Source organism: Taudactylus pleione, unplaced genomic scaffold (assembly GCF_031769625.1).
Source record: "Taudactylus pleione unplaced genomic scaffold, aTauple2 ptg002457l, whole genome shotgun sequence".
Classification (NCBI taxonomy): Eukaryota; Metazoa; Chordata; class Amphibia; order Anura; family Myobatrachidae; genus Taudactylus; species Taudactylus pleione.
In genome coordinates, this window is record NW_028286840.1 from 47,177 (window position 1) to 67,572 (window position 20,396).

Consider the following 20,396-nt stretch of genomic DNA (forward strand, 5'->3'; position numbering starts at 1 on the left):
GGGGGCTCAGTGGTCAAGACGTACGTTTCACCAGAGAGTGGCTTTGTCAATTGAAGTCTGTATGAGCTCAGAACTGGTCGGGTATATATGTGACCTGCCTCCTATACCCTGGCAGTATGAAGAAAGATATTGGCATCTGCTGTTTATCCAGTCTAACTCACTGGGAGTCTGGTGAAATCAGCGCAGGCTCCCTGGTGCAGTGTCCAGTAAATGAGAGTGTCATATATATAAGACATACATATATTCTGGCACTAAGCCAGAATCTACTGCCAGTCAGCCAGTGCTGCACTGCGGGACCGCCAGAGAGAGGAGGTGGCCCACACTGAGTCTGTACACGGGCCCCCTTCTCTCTTGAAATGCCCCTGATCTATAGATGGCGTTGCTTGGTGTATGTGGTAATTGCAGTCAAACCTCTGAATGGGATGCAATGACATTATGCCGACATCCGGCTTCCCGACTGTCATATCCCGGTGAGGGTGAAATGCCGGACGTCTAGATGTAGACGCCTGTCATTTCACTGACGCCGGGAGACCAACGCCCCGCATCCCAATCGAAGGGATGCCAGGCGACGCGAGCGGACAGCCATTGGGGGGGAGGGTTAGGTTTAGGGCTCCCAGGGGGGACTTAGGGTTAGGCACCCCCCCGGGAGGTTAGGGTTAGGCTAGGTGAAGGGAGGGTTAGGCACCCCCGGGGGGTTAGGGTTAGGCACCCCTCTGGAGGACTTAGGTTCAGGCTGCGGGGAAGGTGGGGTTAGGTTTAGGCACTTAGAGGGGGGATTAGGGTTAGGCACTTGGGTGGGAGGTTAGGGTTAGGCACCCCTAAGGGAGGGTTAGGGTTATGGGGGTAGGTTAGGTTAGTTAATACTTACCTATGGACGATCGGGATTTCCAGCGCTGTCAGGCTGCTGCTGCCGGGATCTGTTCCAGTGTCGGGCTCCGGTCTTTCATACCGATTCCCCTCTGAATATGGCAATATTGGAGGTTTGACCACATTTACTAGCATAGTACATCCTGCCCCTAAACTCCCCTGCTAGCCAGTCAGTAGAAGAGGTGGCTACACAAAGGAGGACAGTTATGAAGGCAAGGGGAGGGCAGCAAGCATTCTCAAGCAGGATCTCCCACCCGCCCAAACCTGATGCTGATTGCATTTTCATGTTATTCACCACAATTACTGAGCAGGGTTAGAGTGGTGCGCAAGGCATAGCAACTGGGGGGGAGCCAGCAGACATTTGCAGATTCACCCACCAAGAATGGCCACACACCTGGCTCCAGCTTTGAACAGTTGGGCCCAAGGGCTGCAGGGTGCAGGTGATTTGCACCAAGGGGCAGGTTTCCCAGGGGGGGGGGGATTTGCAGGACTAAAAAAGTTAGTCTGCGCACAACCACAAATACTGAGAAATTGATAGAAGACTTAGGGTAGCCTTGCCCACCAAGTGTCTTCGAGTCAGACACTGGCATGTTGCGGCCAGCCACAGTAACTTTTTCTGCAGTTGCACTGATTTTGGCAGCCATTTTCAGAAGAACTTTCGGTGCCTCCACAGGACTGATGTAATGTCTGATGGTGCGACTGATGTACGTCCGATAATGGGACTTTTTTATGCAAAGCGGCGGTTTATCACCACAGCCTATGGGCATTTATGTACGAATTCCATTGGCTGCAACATTAGCATAAAGCCGCAGTCATGCGTCATTAAAACTTGCAGTTGCGCCGGCATTAGTGACCACCTGTTATGAATCAGGCTCATTATGGGCCTCACTTATCAATGAGTTATATTACTCAAAACAAGTGATAAAACTCACTGTGAATGATAATGGAGCTCCAGTCAATCAGCTCCCAACTGCCATCTGTTTCTGGAAATGAACATGTTGCCCATAGCAACCAATCAGATTCTACTTATCATTTATCTAGCACATTCTAGAAGATAATAGCTAGAATCTGATTGGTTGCTATAGGCAATATCTCCACTTCTAAGAACTCTCACTTTTGTAAATTTACCCCTAAATGAGGTCCTATGTCAAGATATTCTTGCCTACTTTTTAGTTTTACAACCCAAGGGGCAAATGCAGGGTGCATGGTGAAGTAAATAAGCGCACAGGGATGCAAGTGCATGGAGGCATTGTAGTTCCACAAGTGTGCTGAAAAACATCTCTGGCTAGTAAGTTTTCCCCTCTATGGGAGAGAGTTATCAAATTTCGGAGAGAGAAAACATGGAGAGAGATAAAGTGCAAACCAATCAGCTTTGTTCTGTCAATTTCCTAGCACAGCCTGTAAAATGACAGAAGCTGATTGGTCCTTTATCTCTCTCCACTTCAGCTCTCTCCAGATTTGGTATATCTCCCCCTATGTGTTAAAAACGTTTAGCTATTTTGATCTGTAAATAAGAATATTAATTTTAATTTGACCTTTTCTTGTTATAGGGAGAACCATCTGTCTAAAGAGGCAATGCATTGCTGCACTTTCTGTGATGCTCTGTATATTGCTTTTTTCAATATATTGGTAAGTAAATACATAACTCAAATAAAGGTATTGTCATTTAGTTATGCTGTGTAATCAATGTACTGCACAGTACTGTAGCTATAGTTGCATCCCAAAACATTAAAATACTGTAGATATATTTGTGTGTTCTATACATACTGTACTTCACACTAGCCTACTTTTGAAAAAGAATTTCAGGGAGATTGTGAAAGCAGCACTTATGACAGCCTGGTAAAGTGGGCGTGTACTTATTTACATCCAAATGTTAATGAGCCCCAAAGACAGTCAGGCCGGTATGTTCTAAAGGAAAAATGAGGTAAAAACCCTGTTCTCTGGGTTTTTACCGCATTTCCATATGTACTAAGTCCCGGCCGCCCTTTTATCGGTACAGAGGGTAATGCCAGAAAAACCTGCCACTACCCTATAGAAGTCTATGGGCTTCTTACTGCATCCCGTACCCGACGCTTCGCCGCCCCGCAGTCGCCCAGCACTGGCCCCCACTCACCTTAGTCTCCTGGTCACCGGCCCATGCTCCTCCTGGGTCATTCACTGTCCAGATGATAAGTTAAAAAAATAATAATGATAATTGATGTATGTACACTGAACTGGAAATATACAAAATGCGCTGTACTTTGATGTCATGATAATATATTTACACTGCTATGGTATATAAAGAAGCTGTTTATTTTACATATATGTTAACCCCCCTCCCTGGGGTATAGTTGAGTGGACCACCCGTGCAGGACTTATGGGCTCGTGGCCAGGGACAAGCCAATGCCATGGCAGCAGAGGGGAGAGACTGCTGCTGAGAGAGCTCAGTTGAGTGAGACATTACAGCGGCACGTGCAGGTGGCGGGAATCAGACCTGCACGCGACCGCTGCTATAAAGGGAGCACCCACGGGGGCTGCTGGGTAGAAGCTGCCTGAGGGGAGCAGGAACCGGACTCACCGGGGCCACGCTGGGAGGAGTCGCAGGCATTGTGAGGAAAGTTCCGTCCAGGACCTGAGCAGCCAGGAAACTGTGAGGACCTGCCAGAGGAAGCAGCATCAGCAGGGGCCGCTCACAAGCCTTCCCCTTCGGAGTGACTGGCAACTGGGGCTGGATAGGAGGAGAGAGAGAGCTGTCTGAGGTACTGAAATCGCTAAGATGGTCTCCACGGAGCAGGTCTGTCAGCCTTAAGCACACCACACTCCAGTTCAGATATACAGTTATTCATCTACTGTGAGGTCCTGATCAGTAATAGCACCTTCTGTTATTAGAAGAATCCACTGAACTGATATACCCAGCCTGTCGCTAAACAGTAGAAGTGAACACTTAGCCAGATAATTAAGCTTTTCCTGAGGTAACTCGTGCTGACAGGAGAGTATAGAAGGATCCTTCGGTGAATATACCCAAACAGCACATGTTCTAAATAAATAAAAGATTAAAGGACCATATCATTTAAACAGCATTTGAAGAATTAATAATCTGTTGACAAGATACATCTTATTGTATAAAGAACCGTGAGTAAAGTTGGAATATTACACTGAGGCGAGGCAGAATCAGCCACCTTGAGTGAAACCACAGAAGTACATTTATACTAGGGAGTGTCAGTCATCTTGAAGGACAGCTACAGCCTACATAAAGGAGTTCACAGGCCCGGGCTTGCCACGTACAAGTGGCAGCACCAGTGACAGCACCAGAGTTAGTGCAGCCTTCATAATTACAACCAGGTATCAGGGAGAAATAGTGACAAAGCAGCTATTACTCAAATGTGCACCAATGCAATGGGTACTGGCCAGACTTTAAGGGAAATTGAGAGTGCCTAAGACTGTTACTTGCATCCAGTAATACTTGGTCATTGACTGGGTCAAGAACCAACATTGAGTTAAGGCAGAGGTTCCCAAACACTGTCCTCAAAGCTCCCCAACAGTTCAGGTTTTGGAGATTTCCATGGTTGACCCCAGGTGCTTAAATCAAATTGACTGAGGTACTAATTAAGTCACCTGTGATCAACCGAGGATATCTCTAAAACCTGAACAGTTGGGGAGCCTTGAGAACCATGTTTGGGAACCTCTGAGTTAGGGCATTTCATTTGTTACTAATGTTTTGTGAGTTTTACTTTGATGTGTTACGTGTATGATCTAACACCCTTCTTTCCAGCTTAAAGAAAGAAGTGTTCCAGGTTAATAAAATCCCGCTGGGAACAGAGTGTAGTTATTTTATTCCTATATATGCAACTTATTGTAATGTACCTTGTTGTTTTGTTACTAATGTGCAAAATTGCTCCTTTGGGAAATTGTGAATAAATTCTCACTGTTATTCAACCATGAATCAGTAACCTACAGTAAGGGTCTGAATCTTACTGAAACTGAACCAAAGCAGTCGAAAGTATTAGAAAGCATGTTGACCTGGTAAGAAAATGTCACCCTACACAACACTGGGACTAGAACTAAGTGATCACGACACCAGGGCTCGGAGGGGGTGGGGTCCCACGGAGACCCCCTCACCCGGCGTCGGCTGCTTCGCAAAGGGCAGCTTTTATCACAAGAGCTGTCCTATGCAATACTAATCGCATATGTTAGTACATTAGTAAGGTTGCGGTGACTGGAGGAATGTACACCGCAACCTTAGTACACAACAGCCTCTGTAAGATCTATTTCTTGATGAAAATAGACTGATACTTTTCAGAAAATGCATGTAGCCATAGGGATCATTGTGCCAAATGATACTAATGATCCAATTTGAATGTATATATATATATATATATATCTTTTTTAATATAGCAGCTTCATAATGGGGGTAAGGTGCAATCAGGAAGATTACTAGACTCTTCAGGTAGACAGGGAGATTGCTACTGTTTCAGGGAGTCTCCCTGACAATGAGGGAGAGTTGGCAAGTATGACATACTTATTTTACACATATTTGGGGTGTATTATTATATGTGTATATATGTATAAGTGTGTATGTATGTGTTATTGTGTGTATGCAGTGCATGAGTTAGTGTGTATGTGTTAGTGTGTGTATATAGTGTATGTGTTAGTGTACTATGTGTATCTATGTGTATATACAGATGTGCCCAGCTAGTTTGTTGATCATAGCGCGCCATTCAGACCTCCTGTGTCGCGCCATGGAACGTTACGTGATGGCTGTACTGTGGCGTACCGTGTTATTCTACAATGAAAGATAAGCCATGGCATGTAATACACTGCTTAACCTCTAGGTGGCGAGTGCTCCTCTGATAAATCTGTCATTATGTAATGCTTAGTGTGCATCTTCTGGTCAATGTTAATATACAGCTGCTTTATTGGGACTCGGTACAGTAATATGCATCTACTGTAGGGTCACTTTTGGGGACAGGTACTTTGCAGCACAGTAATAGAGATGTGTCCACATACATCTATCCTCCATGCGCTACAAGTTGCTCCACACATAGCGCAGGAGTGCTGTGTGACTTGGTAGCGCCGAACGTCTTTTATGCATCTTTTATGCGTCTTTATATCCTAAAATGCATCTTATTAGCACAAGCAGCTTCTGCTGATTAAAATGATATGCAGCATGCCTATGTTCTGTGAGCCAGTACGGGTGTATCTGCAAGCAAATCACTACGTTAAAGTGTTATAGCTGCTATTAGTGTAACATAACGTTTCATGTGCAGATACACCCGAACTGGCTCACAGAATATAGGCATGCTGCATATCATTTTAACACTAACAAGTGAATTACAATACAATGTCTACTGTATAGCAGAAATGCCAAGTGATGGGATGTTGAGAGAAATATTTTGAGCCTTTTGAGTCTAAGGTCACAGGAGTGCTGTGTGACTTGGTAGCGCCGAGAGTCTTTTATGCGTCTTTTTACCCTTAGCTGCTTGTGCTATCAATTTGATTCACAGTATGATTCAGATGCATTTGAAGGTAAAAAGTCACATAAAAGACGCTCGCGCTGCCGAGTCACTCCATGCCATAACAGAATTCACACACACCACCAAGTGATTTATTTTTAATCTAGTAATGAAGATTCAAAAGAAGAAGAAAAAAAAAAACTCCCCTTCCATTATTCAAACCCCAGATCTCAAGGCGTAGACCTTACCCACTAGCCTACACACTCTAGCCATGTTGAGAGCTGCACCTTTCGTTTATGTGATGTGAAGTGTGCAAATTAAAGCAGGCAATGTGTACAATGTCAATAGTGGGCTCAGCATGCGGCAACATTGAATAGAAGCAAATGATGGTGGGGTGGTGGTGAGCCATACAATGAGCTCAATGGAGATGAATAGTAATTGTGTGATGGTGGGGGGAGGTGGTGAAGGAACTTGGGTGGCCATACACAGAGAGGAAGGGAGAAGGGAAGTGCAAAGTAGTGTATTTTAAAAGTATTGAATCTGACATAAACTATCTTTATGAAAAACTTGCCCCCTGTCATGTGTACAATACAATGTCTACTGTATAGCAGAAATGCCAAGTGATGGGATGTTAAGAGAAATGTTTTGAGTCTAAGGACATAGGAGTGCTTTGTGACTTGATAGCACCGAGCGTCTTTTATGAATCTTTTTACCATAAAATGCGTCTTTTCAGCACAAGCCGTTTCTGCTGATTAAAATGATATGCAGCATGCCTATGTTCTGTGAGCCAGTACGGGTGTATCTGCAAGCAAATCATTACGGTAAAGTGTTATAGCCACTATTAGTGTAATTTAACGTTTCGCTTGCAGATTCACCTGATCTGGCTCACAGAATATAGGCATACTGCATATCATTTTAATCAGCAGAAGCTGCTTCTGTTATCGATTTGATTCACTGTATGATTCAGATGCATTTGAAGGTAAAAAGTCGCATAATAGACAGCTTCTTTATGTGCTCACTTTATACAGGCCTGTCTCTCATGGCACAAGGGGGAGATGTTTTAAGTGCCGAAGCGGCATCAGCGCATATTAGGACCGCTGATACCGCTTCTCCCCCATGTATGTTTGGGGGGCTGGCTGGTAAATGACAGGTGTGCTATGCTATACAAGATAGCAGCACGATAGCTCGGTCAATTCATCTGATCATTCTGCCCGCTCAGGGACATTTCTAGAGAGGAGTGGGCCCGTGTGCAGCCTCCGACATGGGCCCCCTCCTTTCTGTCCAGCAGTGCACTGAGCTGTACGTGGCCAGCGCTGGAGTTATAGACTCTGGGCACTAGAGTGCGCCCAGAGTCTATAGAGTATGCGCAAGACACTGTGAAAATGGCCGCGGCGGCCATTTTCGAGTCATTTTTACAGCGCCGAACCCCCGCGCTGACGTGGGACTCCAGAAAGATAAGTAATACTATGGGTGCAGGGTGTGCGGTAAGGGGCCACCCTGGGCCCAGGAGCCCGTGTCCCCCATACACCCTGCATACATTATAGATACACCCATGCACCCAGTGTAGCTGTTGCTATTGAAAGCTGCAGCCTGATGATGCCCTATCCCCACAGCAGGGACAGCACTATCCCTACTGCGGGGCCTGCTGGCTCTAGGGCTGCACGAAGGATCCCTGGTCCTTCCCCATTAATCCATTCCCCTTTTTAGGGTGTGTTTATCTCCCTATTTGAAAAATGGGGGGTGCCAATGCTCTTTCTGGCACGGGGCACAAAAAAGTCTAGTTATGCCTTTGTTGCGTATGGTCCTGACGAAAAATGGCGGGAATGTGTTAATTGTTGTTGGAACTGTGGCCATGCACAGAAAGGACACAGATGGAGTCAAAGAGTTGTCAAACACAACCCTATAGGGGAGATTTTGCACATTTTGGAGAGAGATATAAAGTGTAGAAGTTGCCCATATCAACCAATCAGCTCCTCATTGTCATTTTACTGTACATGCTATACTAGAAAAATGACAAAAGCTGATTGGTTGATTTGAAGAACTTCTCCACTTTAATAAATCTTCCCCAGACTGTCTCTGTACCTGCAAAGAGGAGTAACAAGGTGTCATATCTACCGCATACATTGCCCTGTGCTATGCATAACTAAGCAATAATAAATACATAGGTAGTTGATGTTACACTGCCTTTTATCGGATTATTTTTTACATTAAAATAAACAAATGCTTTCTAATGTTGTTTAGGAACATATATAAGGACACAGACTGGCAATCGTTTACTATCTTTTCCTGCAAACAACAGTGAGTACAAGTATTGTTAATATTCTCATAAGTTCAAAATTCAGGGAAAGGGGAAAACTGGAATAATGGATCCTTGCACAAGTCCAACACTGTTATTATTATACCAATTATATTTGTCCCTTATGCTGGCCATACACACTACAATTATCGGGCCGATCAGCCCGATATCCGCGGATCGCCCTGATAATTGTAGTGTGTGTGCGGGCAACCGATTGTTAAATATCGCTCGGTTAGGCATGCCGGATTGTCCAGCATGCCCATCCGATGTGATATTTATGAGTACAATGTCGGCCGCATCGGGCAGTGTATGCCCAGCCGCCGCCAACAGACAGACATTTCCTGTGTTCCTGCCCATGGAAGGAACAGGGAAATGTCTCCTCCCACGGGGGTGGAGCCCAGATGTCGGGCAAATTTGCTTAAAGTGTATGCCGCTGACATCTGCGGCTGGCATGATGCCAGATAAAATGTCTGTCAAGTCTGACAGGCATTTTATCTGGACGTGTATGCCCAGCTTTAGTTTCACCACAAATTCTTGTGTATATTTAAAGGGGGTGCAGCCTTTTGACAGCCGTAAAACCTAAAGTACCAAAGAAGAAAAAAAGCTTTGTCCTGTTTGGTGCACTAACTGCTAAAATTTAACCTTTATTAAATACCATTAAAATATGTAAGCTAAATCAGTGAAATATTTAAAAACAACAGTAAGTGTATAAAAAGGTGAATAAAGTGATTAAAAAACAAATTGATCCACTGTGTGTTTATTTGTTGTACATTAGCAGCATCTGTTTTATATTGGGTGTTGATTGATTCAATGCTGGTAATTCAGGGCCTGATTCAGACCCGCTCACGAGCGTTCGCAAGCGGGTCGATGTTGCCCAAGTGCGCATGCGCACGATGGAGGCGGCTCCGTCGTGCGCATGCGCGAGACCCGAATAACGATGGCCAAGCCGTCATTATGGGTCTCGCACCAAAGGGGGCGTGCTGTCGATGGTGATTGCCAGCACGCCCCCTTTGGTGGGCGTGCCGGGGGCGTGGCTGCCCAGACGGAGGCGTTCATATGGGAACGCCTACCATCTGGGGCCGGCCCCACTGACATCACTAGTGATGTCAGTGGGAGTGTTTTTGGCTCTGATAGAGCCAAAAGCACTCCGGGCTTGCGGCAGACGAGACCCTACCACAAGATTCAGACCCGCCTGATTCAGACCCGCTCGCAAGTGCTATGCGCTCGCAAGCGGGTCAATTGTTAGGCAGTGCGCATGCGCGGAGTGCGCTAGCCCGGAGCGAGCGAGAAATCACTTGCTCCGGTGCTCGCATCCAAAAGGGGCGGCCGTCTGATAGAGCCAAAAGCACTCCAGGGCTTGCGGCAGCGAGACCCTACCGCAAGGGTCTCATCGCAAGCCCAATGGTCACGATGGTCTTGACCATCGCGACCATCATTTTGACCACTCACTATAGCTGTGGGTGGTAACCCACAGCTATGCGAGCGGCCAGGAGGCCGCTCCAAAAAATAGGAGGGACGGCCCGGATTCAGAGCGAGCACTCTGTCAGACCGTCCGGCTCTGAATCAGGGCCTCAGTTCAATAATAATATGTTACATATAACATCCAATAAAGATTTGGTATTTATACGAGGGCTGGCTACATTACACATTACATACTATTGTAGGAGATTCTCCTCCAGCAATTTTCTCAATATAGTGTCCAAAGTGTGAACCACTTATGCATATTAAGCTGGTTATCTGAGCACAGAAGAACAATCTGATATTATAAATCAGTATACTGTGTTTTAAAAGTATTTGTAAACTACCAAATATCTTCTGTTAAATCAGCAGTTTATTACTGCCATAAAACAGTGTTATGTTTCATAACATTGCCATCATTAAGCTCTTGTGGGCAGGTTAGTAGTCATAATTGTTTATTAATCTCATTCAGAGACATAGTAACTCTGTATTACCCCTTTTACACCAGAGCTAAAACCCGGGTTTTGCAGGGTTAACCCGGGTAGCTCCTTGGCGTAAAAGGGGATAGGGTTGGATACCTGGATCGAGTGACCTGGAAATCCAACCCATGTAACTAGCAGGGTTTAACACGGGAATAACCTGTGAACCCTGCAGTGTAAATGGTGCGATCCGGGTCATGTGACCTGGATCATGCCGCATGCCTGCCGATTGGCCGGCCTCAGAGGCGCTTGGAGATGACGTCATCTCCAAGCGTTCACTTCAACGACGGAAAAGCCGGGTTATGCAGACCTGGCTCGGGTGTGAACGGTGCTGGCTCGGGAAAATCCTGGCTCGGCGCCGGCTCGGAAAATTCTGGGTCTGCGACGGCTAAATTCTGGGTCTGATCCGGATTGGAATCCTGCTCCAACCTCCGGGTCAGACACGGAATTTAGGTGTAAAAGCGGTATATATGTGGTTTACAAAGCATTAACACAGTGTATATGTCTTTACTGAAACCTGTGAATGTGATATATCAAGTTCCTTCTGTTAAGTCAGCAATTAATTACTGCCACAGGATAATGTTATATTTCATAGCATTGCAATCACTGAGCTCTTATAGGCAGGTTAGCAATCACACTTATTTGTTAATCTTATTCATACCTCTTTTAAACCAAAAACCTGGGTCCGACCTGGGTTTTTAGACATGGTTCCAACCCAGATCAGACCCAGGTCAGACAACGTTTACACAGCACCATCGATCTGTGTTATTCCCAGGTCAGCCCCGTTCACAGTGAACCTGGGTCTGCCCTGCTAAACTTGTGAGGTCATAAAAAGTGGGAGGTGACTGCTTCACAACCACCAATCAGCTCATTTTAGGCATGACCCAGGTCGGATAACCCGGGTTGCGCCGTTTACACTGCACCATTACCCAGGTCCATCTTGGGTCCAACCCTGGTAGCTACTTGTGTTGGATTGCCGAGTCACTTGACCCTGGTTATTTTTCAGGGACCCTTTTACACTGAGCTATGACCTGGGTAGACCCAGCAAAACCCCAGGTTTTTGCTCTGGTGTAAAAGGGGTAACAGAGATCTTGTATATATTTATATATGTAGTTTGTGGACTGCACTTGCTGTTAAGTACACTAATACTGCTTTTATGCTTAAATTCCGGGTGTGATGCTAAGGTTGGAACAGGGGGCCTGATTCAGACCCGGTCGCAAGCGCTGAGCACTCGCAACCGGGTCGATGGAGCTGGCTCCGTCGTGCGCATGCGCGAGACCTGGCTAGCGACGGGCACTCCGTCGCTTCGGGTCTCGCACCAAAGGGGGCGAGTTGTCGATGTTGAGTGACAGCTCGCCCCCTTTGGTGGGTGGGCCTGGGGGGTGGCTGCCCAAACGGAGGCATTCCCATGAGAACACCTGCCGTTTGGGGGCAGCTCCACTGACATCACAAGTGATGTCAGTGGAGAGCTTCCAGTTCTGTTAGAGCCGAAAGCTCTCTGGGGCTTGTGATGGGCTAGACCCTACCACAAGGGTCTCGTCGCAAGCCCAATGATCGCGATGGTCTTGACCATCGCGACCATCATCCTGGCCGCTCGCAATAGCTGTGGGTGGTCACCCACAGCTATGCGAGCGGCCAAGAGGCTGATCCAAATAAAAAAAAGCCTGGCCCTGATTCAGAGCGAGCGCTCTGTCACAGCGTCCAGCTCTGAATCAGGCCCTGGGTTCCTAACCGGATCAGACCCGGAATTTAGCCGGCGCCGATCCAGGATTTTCCTGAGTTGGCGCCATTCACACCGGAGCTTGGTCTGCATTGACCCGTCATCTCCAAGTTCCACTGTAGCGGACCAGTCGGCAGGCATGTGGCATCGTGACCCGGATCGCACCGTTTATTATTTACACTGCAGGGTTACACTGGTTACTCCCGTGTAAAACCGTGCAAGTTACCTGGGTTGGATTGTCGGGTCACTCCATCCAGGAATCCAACCCAGTCCCCTTTTACATCAAGGAGCTACCCGGGTTAACCCTGCAATAACCCGGGTTTTAGCTCTGGTATAAAAGGGGTATTAGTTACAAAGCATGACCAGTGTGTTTGCATTCACTGGTGTTTGTTAATATTCTCATAAAGAATGTGTACTGTACAATTATTTTGATACAGTGTAATGGTAATTTTTGTCTACGTCTCTTCCCCTGGTGTGTATTTATAATCAATAAGGTTATGTTTTTCTAATGCCCTATACATTAAAGTGCAATATCATTGCTCTGACCACAGGTGCTTCTCCAGAGGAGGGGACCCGTGTGTAGTCTCTGTACGGGCCCCTTCTCGTGATGACTCTGTGTCTCCACAATTCCACAATTTTTCTGGCGATTTCTTTACTACACCAAAGGTCAGCTCTTACCGGGAGAGCTGTCCTTTACAATTTTGTAGGTATATACTGGTGATATTATCGCCAGTATATACCTGGACATCTGGCACTTCTGGCAAACGCCAAAAGGGCTGATTGGCCGGTCCGTATTGAAACCCTGGCCGAGTAGCTCCGCCTGCTGGCGCTCTGCTTGGCTGGAACACTGAGAGCCAGGGGCGTTTGGCGAGGCCATGCCTTCGTGCGACCAAACCACACCCCCCATCGACTGAGGTCAAGCCCCCTTTTCGTGAGCGCCTACGTCGCGCACATCAGGGACTTATGCCAGGGCTGTTTTGCAGCCCCAGTCTGTTCCTGTTAGCGCCGGTATGTACCCAATAATATCCGGTATATACGGTATCGCGGACGCGATGCTTAGTAAATCTCGGTCATCAGTCTCCAGCATTGCTATACAGCATTCAGACTCAAACATCACCTGCAGCCTGCTTTCAGTGTGCATAGCACTCAGCTTTGTACATCGCCTGCAGCCTGCCTTCAGTGCACACAGCACTCAACTTCATCATATCCAATACCATCTGCAGTCTGCCTCCAGTGTACATAAAATCCAATTGCTGTATCAGTAGAAGCCTGCCTCTGCTGTACTACCTATAGTTCATCCCTCCTGTATATTGACTTTATTGAACTTCTAGTATTGATATGCATATAGCCTATTGGGGTGATCCCAATAGGATAGCAGCGGATGTGAAAGCATATCTCCCACCTTCAATGCACTGGTGATCAGGGCTTATTCGCACACTGAAGGTGCACGTGCCCAAAAGGGGCATGGCTCCACAGGAAGCACTGTATCCATGAGACACGCATTTTCTTCATGCTGGGGGCATGCCCAGCACTCCAGGACCTGCTGGATATGCCCACAGTCCCTCTCTTCTGTGAATAGACACCGCTCACATGAGCACAGCATCTATTCACCATTTGCTCTGGTAAGCAGAGCAGCGGATGAGAGGGGGCCTCCCAACTTCTTCCCCTCCACTGCAGGACACTGGTAGGAAGGCTGGACAGAGGGCAGTGTCGGACTGAAGCATGAAGGGCCCACCAGGGGAATGCAGTGGAAGGGGCCCATGGTTAAGGGGTGTGGCCAGCCACCACAAATGTTTGGTTAACCAATAAGCAAATCTGGTGTAGCATCTATAGAAAGGAACCAATCACCCATGATCAGTGGTACTATTCCACCAGGTAACTGACCATCTAATAGAGTAACAATGTATGGTTTGAGGTCTGGAACCTGACACCTAGAGGAGTGGGTGGGCTCTCAGGCAGTGGGGCCCACCGGGGATTTCCCCTGTTCCCCTGTGGGCCACTCCAACCTTGACAGTGGGCCTGATTCAGAGCCGGATGCTCTTTAAGAGTGCTCGCTCTGAATCAGGGCGTTTTGTTTTTGTTGTGGCCTCCTGGCCGCTCGTTAAGCTGTGGGTGACCACCCACAGCTTTTGCGGGTGGCCAGGTGATGGTCGCGATGGTAGCTACCATCGGGGCTTGCGACGAGACCCTTGTGGTAGGGTCTCGTCCCAGAGAGCTTCCTTCTAACAGAGCAGGAAGCTCTCCACTGACATCACTGGTGATGTCAGTGGTGCCTCCCTCAAACGCAGGCGTTTCTTTGGGAACGCCTCCGTTTGTGTAGCCACCCCCCCGCCCTGCCTACAAACCGGGGTGAGCTGTCAATCAACATAGACAGCCGCCTCTTTTGTAGTGAGTCCCGGAGCGAGATAATTTTTTCTCTCGTTCCGGAGCCTGCGCGTGCACAGTGCCCCACCTTCGACCCGCTTGTGAGCGCTATGCGCTCGTGAGCGGGTCTGATTCAGGCCCTGTGTTCGAAAAGTTGTATGAAAACACTGAAATACTGCTATACTATACAGACATTTTTCTGAACCCCCAAATGCTGGAAAGACTTTAATTTGATGAAAAACACTTGCTGAGTATCAATAAAAAGTACAAAAATCAGCTTTTGGGGGTCCAGGATGGTTTCCCCACTTTTTCATGCACTTCTCTCAGGTCACTTTTTGTAGAAAAGCTGCGCACCCTCGTAACAAGTCCTGTGAACTTGCATTTCCAATTTTATCCTGCATATAATAACCAGTGCGCGCATATGTGCGATGTATGTGAGTTTTATAAAAAAAACAAACTCATTTTTGCAAACTTGCAAATAACCGGGTATAGATAATCAGCTCCCAGAATTAATGATTGCTGCTGTTATTATGATCTAGGTTCCGTAACTATGAAATATCTGAACTTGCTATTTAAAAACATTAGCACATTTACCTGGTCAGAGAAATTAGTTAACATGCAGTTTTTTGGGTTTGGTTTTGGATTCCTTTAAAATTGACCAATCCAAAACCGATATTTGGTTTTTAAATCTGAGTTCCGAATTTATAGCAGACCTGAGGCAGGACTTGGTTCTACTCGGACCCCCAAAAGTGATCCAAGCCGGAACTCGATGCAACTCAGAACCCCTACGTTTGGGTGTGTTAGTTTTTCAGGAAAACCGAACCACACATCTCTACTTGCCACTATATGTAAGGATGTAATATCTAATTTATTGTCTCTGTATTACTCCTGTAGACACATTACCAGCTCTAGAAGACAGGTTGTAAAATTATTCCAGGATGTGAAACTTCAGCGGTAAGACAACAACATCTTTGTCACACATATAATCTTTTATAAGTTTATAAAAAAAAATTGTCATGTACTTTGAATTCCTAAAGATCTATTTTTTCCCCTTTATTAGCTTGTTCTTCTAGAAAAAAATGCTAGAAATAGTCTTTGGCAGTTCTACCTCCAGCCACTAGAGGCCACTACTTTTAACTGAATTTTTGCTTCTGTGTTTTGTCTACTTTGCTCCTGCTAATCATGAACTTTGCATGCAGCTAACCTTGTGTACTGAGCCAGATGAACATCAATTAATTCTTAATTTGCCATCCTGTCAGACCCACCAACATTGTTTCTTCTACCAAATACAAAATGCTCTGCTCCTGGACTTCCCATCTAATTTATGCATGCTCGCCCAGACTCCCAAATTTGTCGGGAGTCTCCCAGCTCCCGGGAATTTGGGTAAATCTCCCTCAATTTGCCAAGTGGTAAGTCCAGAAGCAGAGCATGTTGTCCTGGTGGGGGCCATGTTAGATTGCCTGTTCTGGCATCCTTTGGTAAAGCTCTAAGGGCCTGATTCAGAGGCACTCGCAAAAAGTGAGCACTCGCTCTGAATCAGGGCGGGCGCAGGTTTTTTAGTTGCGGCCTCTTGGCCACTCGCATAGCTGTGGGTTACCAACCACAGCTATTGCGAGCGGCCATGATGATGGTCGCGATGGTCAAGACCTGGGCTTGCGATGAGACCCTTGTGAAACAGAGCCAGAAGCTCTCTCACTGACATCACTGGTGATGTCAGTGGGGCCGCCCATAAATGGCAGGCGTTTGCATGGGAATGTCTCAGTTTGTGAAGCCAACCCCCCGCCACGCCAACAAAATGGGGTGAGCTGTTGATCAACATCGACAGCCGCCCCTTTTGTAGTGAGTCTCGGAGCGAGCACTTTTTGCACTCGCTCCGGGGCTTGCGCACGTGCAGTGCACACGCCGCGCGTGCGCACTGGGCCACCATCGACTCGCTTGCGAGCGGGTCTGAATCAGGCCCTAAGACAATATTTTGACAATATAGGTATGTTTCTGAATTTTTTATTATGCTATCTCTTTTTCAGTATTTTGGTTAGTTTTCCTTATTCTTTATAGCCTGCATGGGTCACGGTTGCAACTTCTGTCGAGGGGTGTATCTATAATGGGTGCAGGGTGTGCAGGGCACACAGGCCCCTGGTCCAGGGGGCCCCGCACCGCACACCATGCACCCATACTATTACTTACCCCCTGGAGTCCCACACCGGTGCGGGGGTCCAGCGATGTAAAATCGACTGGAAAATGGCCACCGTGGCCATTTTCCCATCGTTTGCGCATGAGCAGTACAGGGAAAATGGCTGCCACGGCCATTTTCCCAGTGACCAGCACATACTCTATAGACTCTGGGCGCACTCTAGTGCCCAGAGTCTATAACTCTGGCGCTGGCTGCGCACAGCTCAGTGTGCTGCCGACCATGGGACAGAGAGGAGAGGGCCCGTGTCGGAGACTGCACCCCCTCCTTTCTAGAAACGCCCCTGCTTCTGTCAATGAAGAAGTTTGGCCAATTTATTAATCAATGATGTCTTTAAAATAAACGGAAACTGCTGTTTCTGCATATTTAAGTAACACCCTAGGTGATTTTCATGTAATATGATATGCCATACTAGAAAAGGGAAGGTATTTTGATGAGAGATATATTGTTTATGTTAGTATGTACTTTGTATACAGTTAAAAAAAGCTATATTTAGCCTAAAATTAATTTCAGGTACTAAGGTATCACTTTACTGTTTGTTGTAAATGTTCATGATAGGGGTAGAGGCTGATTGTGGGGTATATATTTATATAATGTGACATATGAAGGCACGAGCCATTTGTATAATTTACTGTAATGGCTGGAGGTGAAATCCTGAGGTAGCTCGAGCCCTGAGTGGGAAGTCCGTTAGGGGCCACGAGACAGATGGAGCTGGTTAGCAGTTAGTCTGCAGTTCCCCCTCGAGTGCCCACCATACGGACTTACCGGCACTGCATTAGATGAGAGGGTGCTAGTAGCAGCTATCACCGGATGTCATCTGTGGTGGAGCCAGTGTGGGCTGAGGTGTGTGCCGGTGTATCGTCTTGGGTCTTGCAGGGACACCTCTGAAGGAAGACTATGGGAGCCGAAGCCTATGGGCCTCATTCAGAGGCGGTCGGAGGATGCAAGCGGTCGCTCAGAAACTGGGCGGCCGCTTGCATCCTGACCACCCGCCTCTGTTGCGGTCGTTAGGCTGTGGGTTAACACCCACAGCTCTAACGACCGCTCCGGTGATGGTCGCGATGGTCAGAGACCATCGTGACCATCGGGGCTTACGACGAGACCCTAGGGTAGGGTCTCCCTTGTCGTAAGCCCCGGAGAGCTTCTGGCTCTGTCTGAGCCGGAAGCTCTCCACTGACATCACTAGTGATGTCAGTGGGGCCTCCCCCAAATGGTAGGCGTTCCCATGGGAACGCCTCCGTTTGGGCTGCCACCCCCCCGGCCCGCCTTCCAAACGGGGCGAGCTGTCAATCAACATCGACAGCTTGCCACCTTTGGATCGAGACCCGCTACGACCGGCGCTGTCGGTCGTAGCGGGTCTCACGCATGCGCACGACGGCGCCGGCGCAATCGTGCACATGCTCTGTGGGAGGCCATCGACCCGGTCCGAGCGCATCGGCGCTAACGACCGGGTCTGAATGACCCCCTATGAGAGGTGCTGTACGGCTGCACTACAAAGCACACAGGAGGTGCCTGTGCGAGTAGGGAGCCAGGACGTAATGGTTGACGGGCGCTAATCAGAGGGGCTGAGCTTGAGATTCAAGCTACCTATAGCAGCGATCCTTGGAGGGGACAGTGAGTAGTAATAATCTCTGCACGGCACCACTACTATCGCACTACGTACTAGCAGTAGGAGTGGCCGGAAAGCTAGTTGAAATAGTAATCAGCTATACCATCGTTTAAGTGAAAAGTTGGTGGAGAGGAGATATTATATTGAACCCCTAATCCAATTATAAGGGGGTCTGATGAGAGTATTATCTAATTATAATAGAGGAAAGTTGAACATCAGAGCAACATTGAGGCTTAAAATTATCTTTGGCTCTTACCTCCAGTCAGCCTTTCTGCCAAACTGTTATATAAACCTCAAAAACTTTCTAGTTAAGGAAAAGAAGCAATAATCGATCAAACAACAATAACAGCCAGTTATCTTCTATAATTATAATCTGCATTTTTAAACCCAGAATATTTTGCCTCCCTTCCTTAAGGGAGCTGCAGATATAGAGGACATTTGAATAAAAAAAGAACAACAAAAAAAGACAAGAGATAGGGAGTTTGTTGCAAAGGAACAAAATTGAGCTAGATGTAATATGCTTATTCTATAGCCATGTCCCGGAGTTATTGTGATTTATTTGTTATTTCATTTAGATAATGAGACACATCCACTAGCAGACTGTGAAACGACTGCACGATTATGACATTGTAATCGTGCAGTCGTTTCACAGTCTGTGCTGTGCCTACACGTAATGATCAGTCGTTCAGTGCAGGCTCATCAATCATCCCCTAACATGCTCAACCTGACGTTCTCATCAGGTTGACCAGCATGTTCGGGCGATGACTGATGTTGGAAACGACCAGCGGGAGCGCGCATCGCTGGTCGTTTCCGACATTAATGTGCCCGATTCATGCATGATTCATGAGTGACTGAACGATAATAATATCATTATTGTACAATCGCTCATAGATATTGGTATTGGTACTGTAAGTGGATGTGCGCCTTAACATTGTGAAAAATTGATTGTCAAGTGTGTGCTTGAATGTACAGTAACCTGTAAACTGAGAAATATATGTGACTATATTTGTGCTTATAAACAAAGAAAAGTCTATTTGATGTTATAAGTGTATTACTTACCTGAGAGATCTCCAGACGCTGATCACTGTGATACCTACGAGGGAGAAAGAAAACAGGTATATTATTACTATGACATAATACACTCTATAACATACTATACTATATCAAACAGTTACCCTAGAGTACATTTAAGGGCTACCATAGGTTTACCCAAGCAAACCTATTGTAAGTAACGGAGGTGATATACCGGTATTGTAACAAAGCTTGGGTGGAGGCACTAGCATATACTTAACCCCGGAACCAGGGGTTACATTTAGGAGCAGAATCAAGAATCCTTAAATCAGGGCCATTAATCATACCTCTTTTCCACCAAAAACCTGGGTCCAACCTGGGTTCTCATCCATGGTTCCAACCCAGGTCAGACACCCTTTACATAGCATCATTGATTTGGGTTATTCTCAGGTCAGCCCCGTTCACACTTAACCTGGGTCTGCCCTGCTAAACTTGTGAGGTCATAAAAATTGGGAGGTGACTGCTTCACAACCACCAATCAGCTCATTTTAGGCATGACCCAGGTCGGATAACCCGGGTTGCGCCGTTTATACAGCACCATTACCCAGGTCCATCCTGGGTCCAACCCTGGTAGCTACCTGGGTTGGATTGCTGGGTCACGTGACCCGGGTTATTTTTCAGGGACCCTTTTACACTGAGCTAAGACCAGGTAGACCCAGCAATAACCCAGGTTTTTGCTCTGGTATAAAAGGGGTAGTAAAGACAAGGGAGGCTCGTGTGCAGTCTCCATGCAGGCTCCCTCTTCTCTAGCCAGCACTGGAGGCAAGTAGACTGAGCCAGAGATTACTGCTCAAGAGCATGTCTCCATAAACATGGTGTTCATGCCATGTTTTTGGTGATCTTTCTACTGTACTGCGCATATCGCATGGCAAACTAGCCACCATGCACTGACACTGCCGACGCAAGACTATT

At 46.9% G+C, this 20,396-nt stretch overlaps 1 protein-coding gene across 1 annotated transcript in view; it reads left to right on the plus strand.

Moving 5' to 3' along the window:
- Window positions 1-2,422: 2,422 nt before the first annotated feature.
- The window catches only part of LOC148431300 (histo-blood group ABO system transferase-like), a 34,310-nt gene continuing 16,336 nt past the window's right edge, over window positions 2,423-20,396 (plus strand). The window contains exons 1-3 of the mRNA XM_088466106.1: window positions 2,423-2,496; window positions 8,541-8,597; window positions 15,511-15,570. Of these exons, the coding sequence (XP_088322232.1) occupies window positions 2,465-2,496; window positions 8,541-8,597; window positions 15,511-15,570 (149 nt within the window). The 5' untranslated portion in view covers window positions 2,423-2,464. The remainder of the gene's footprint in view (window positions 2,497-8,540; window positions 8,598-15,510; window positions 15,571-20,396) is intronic.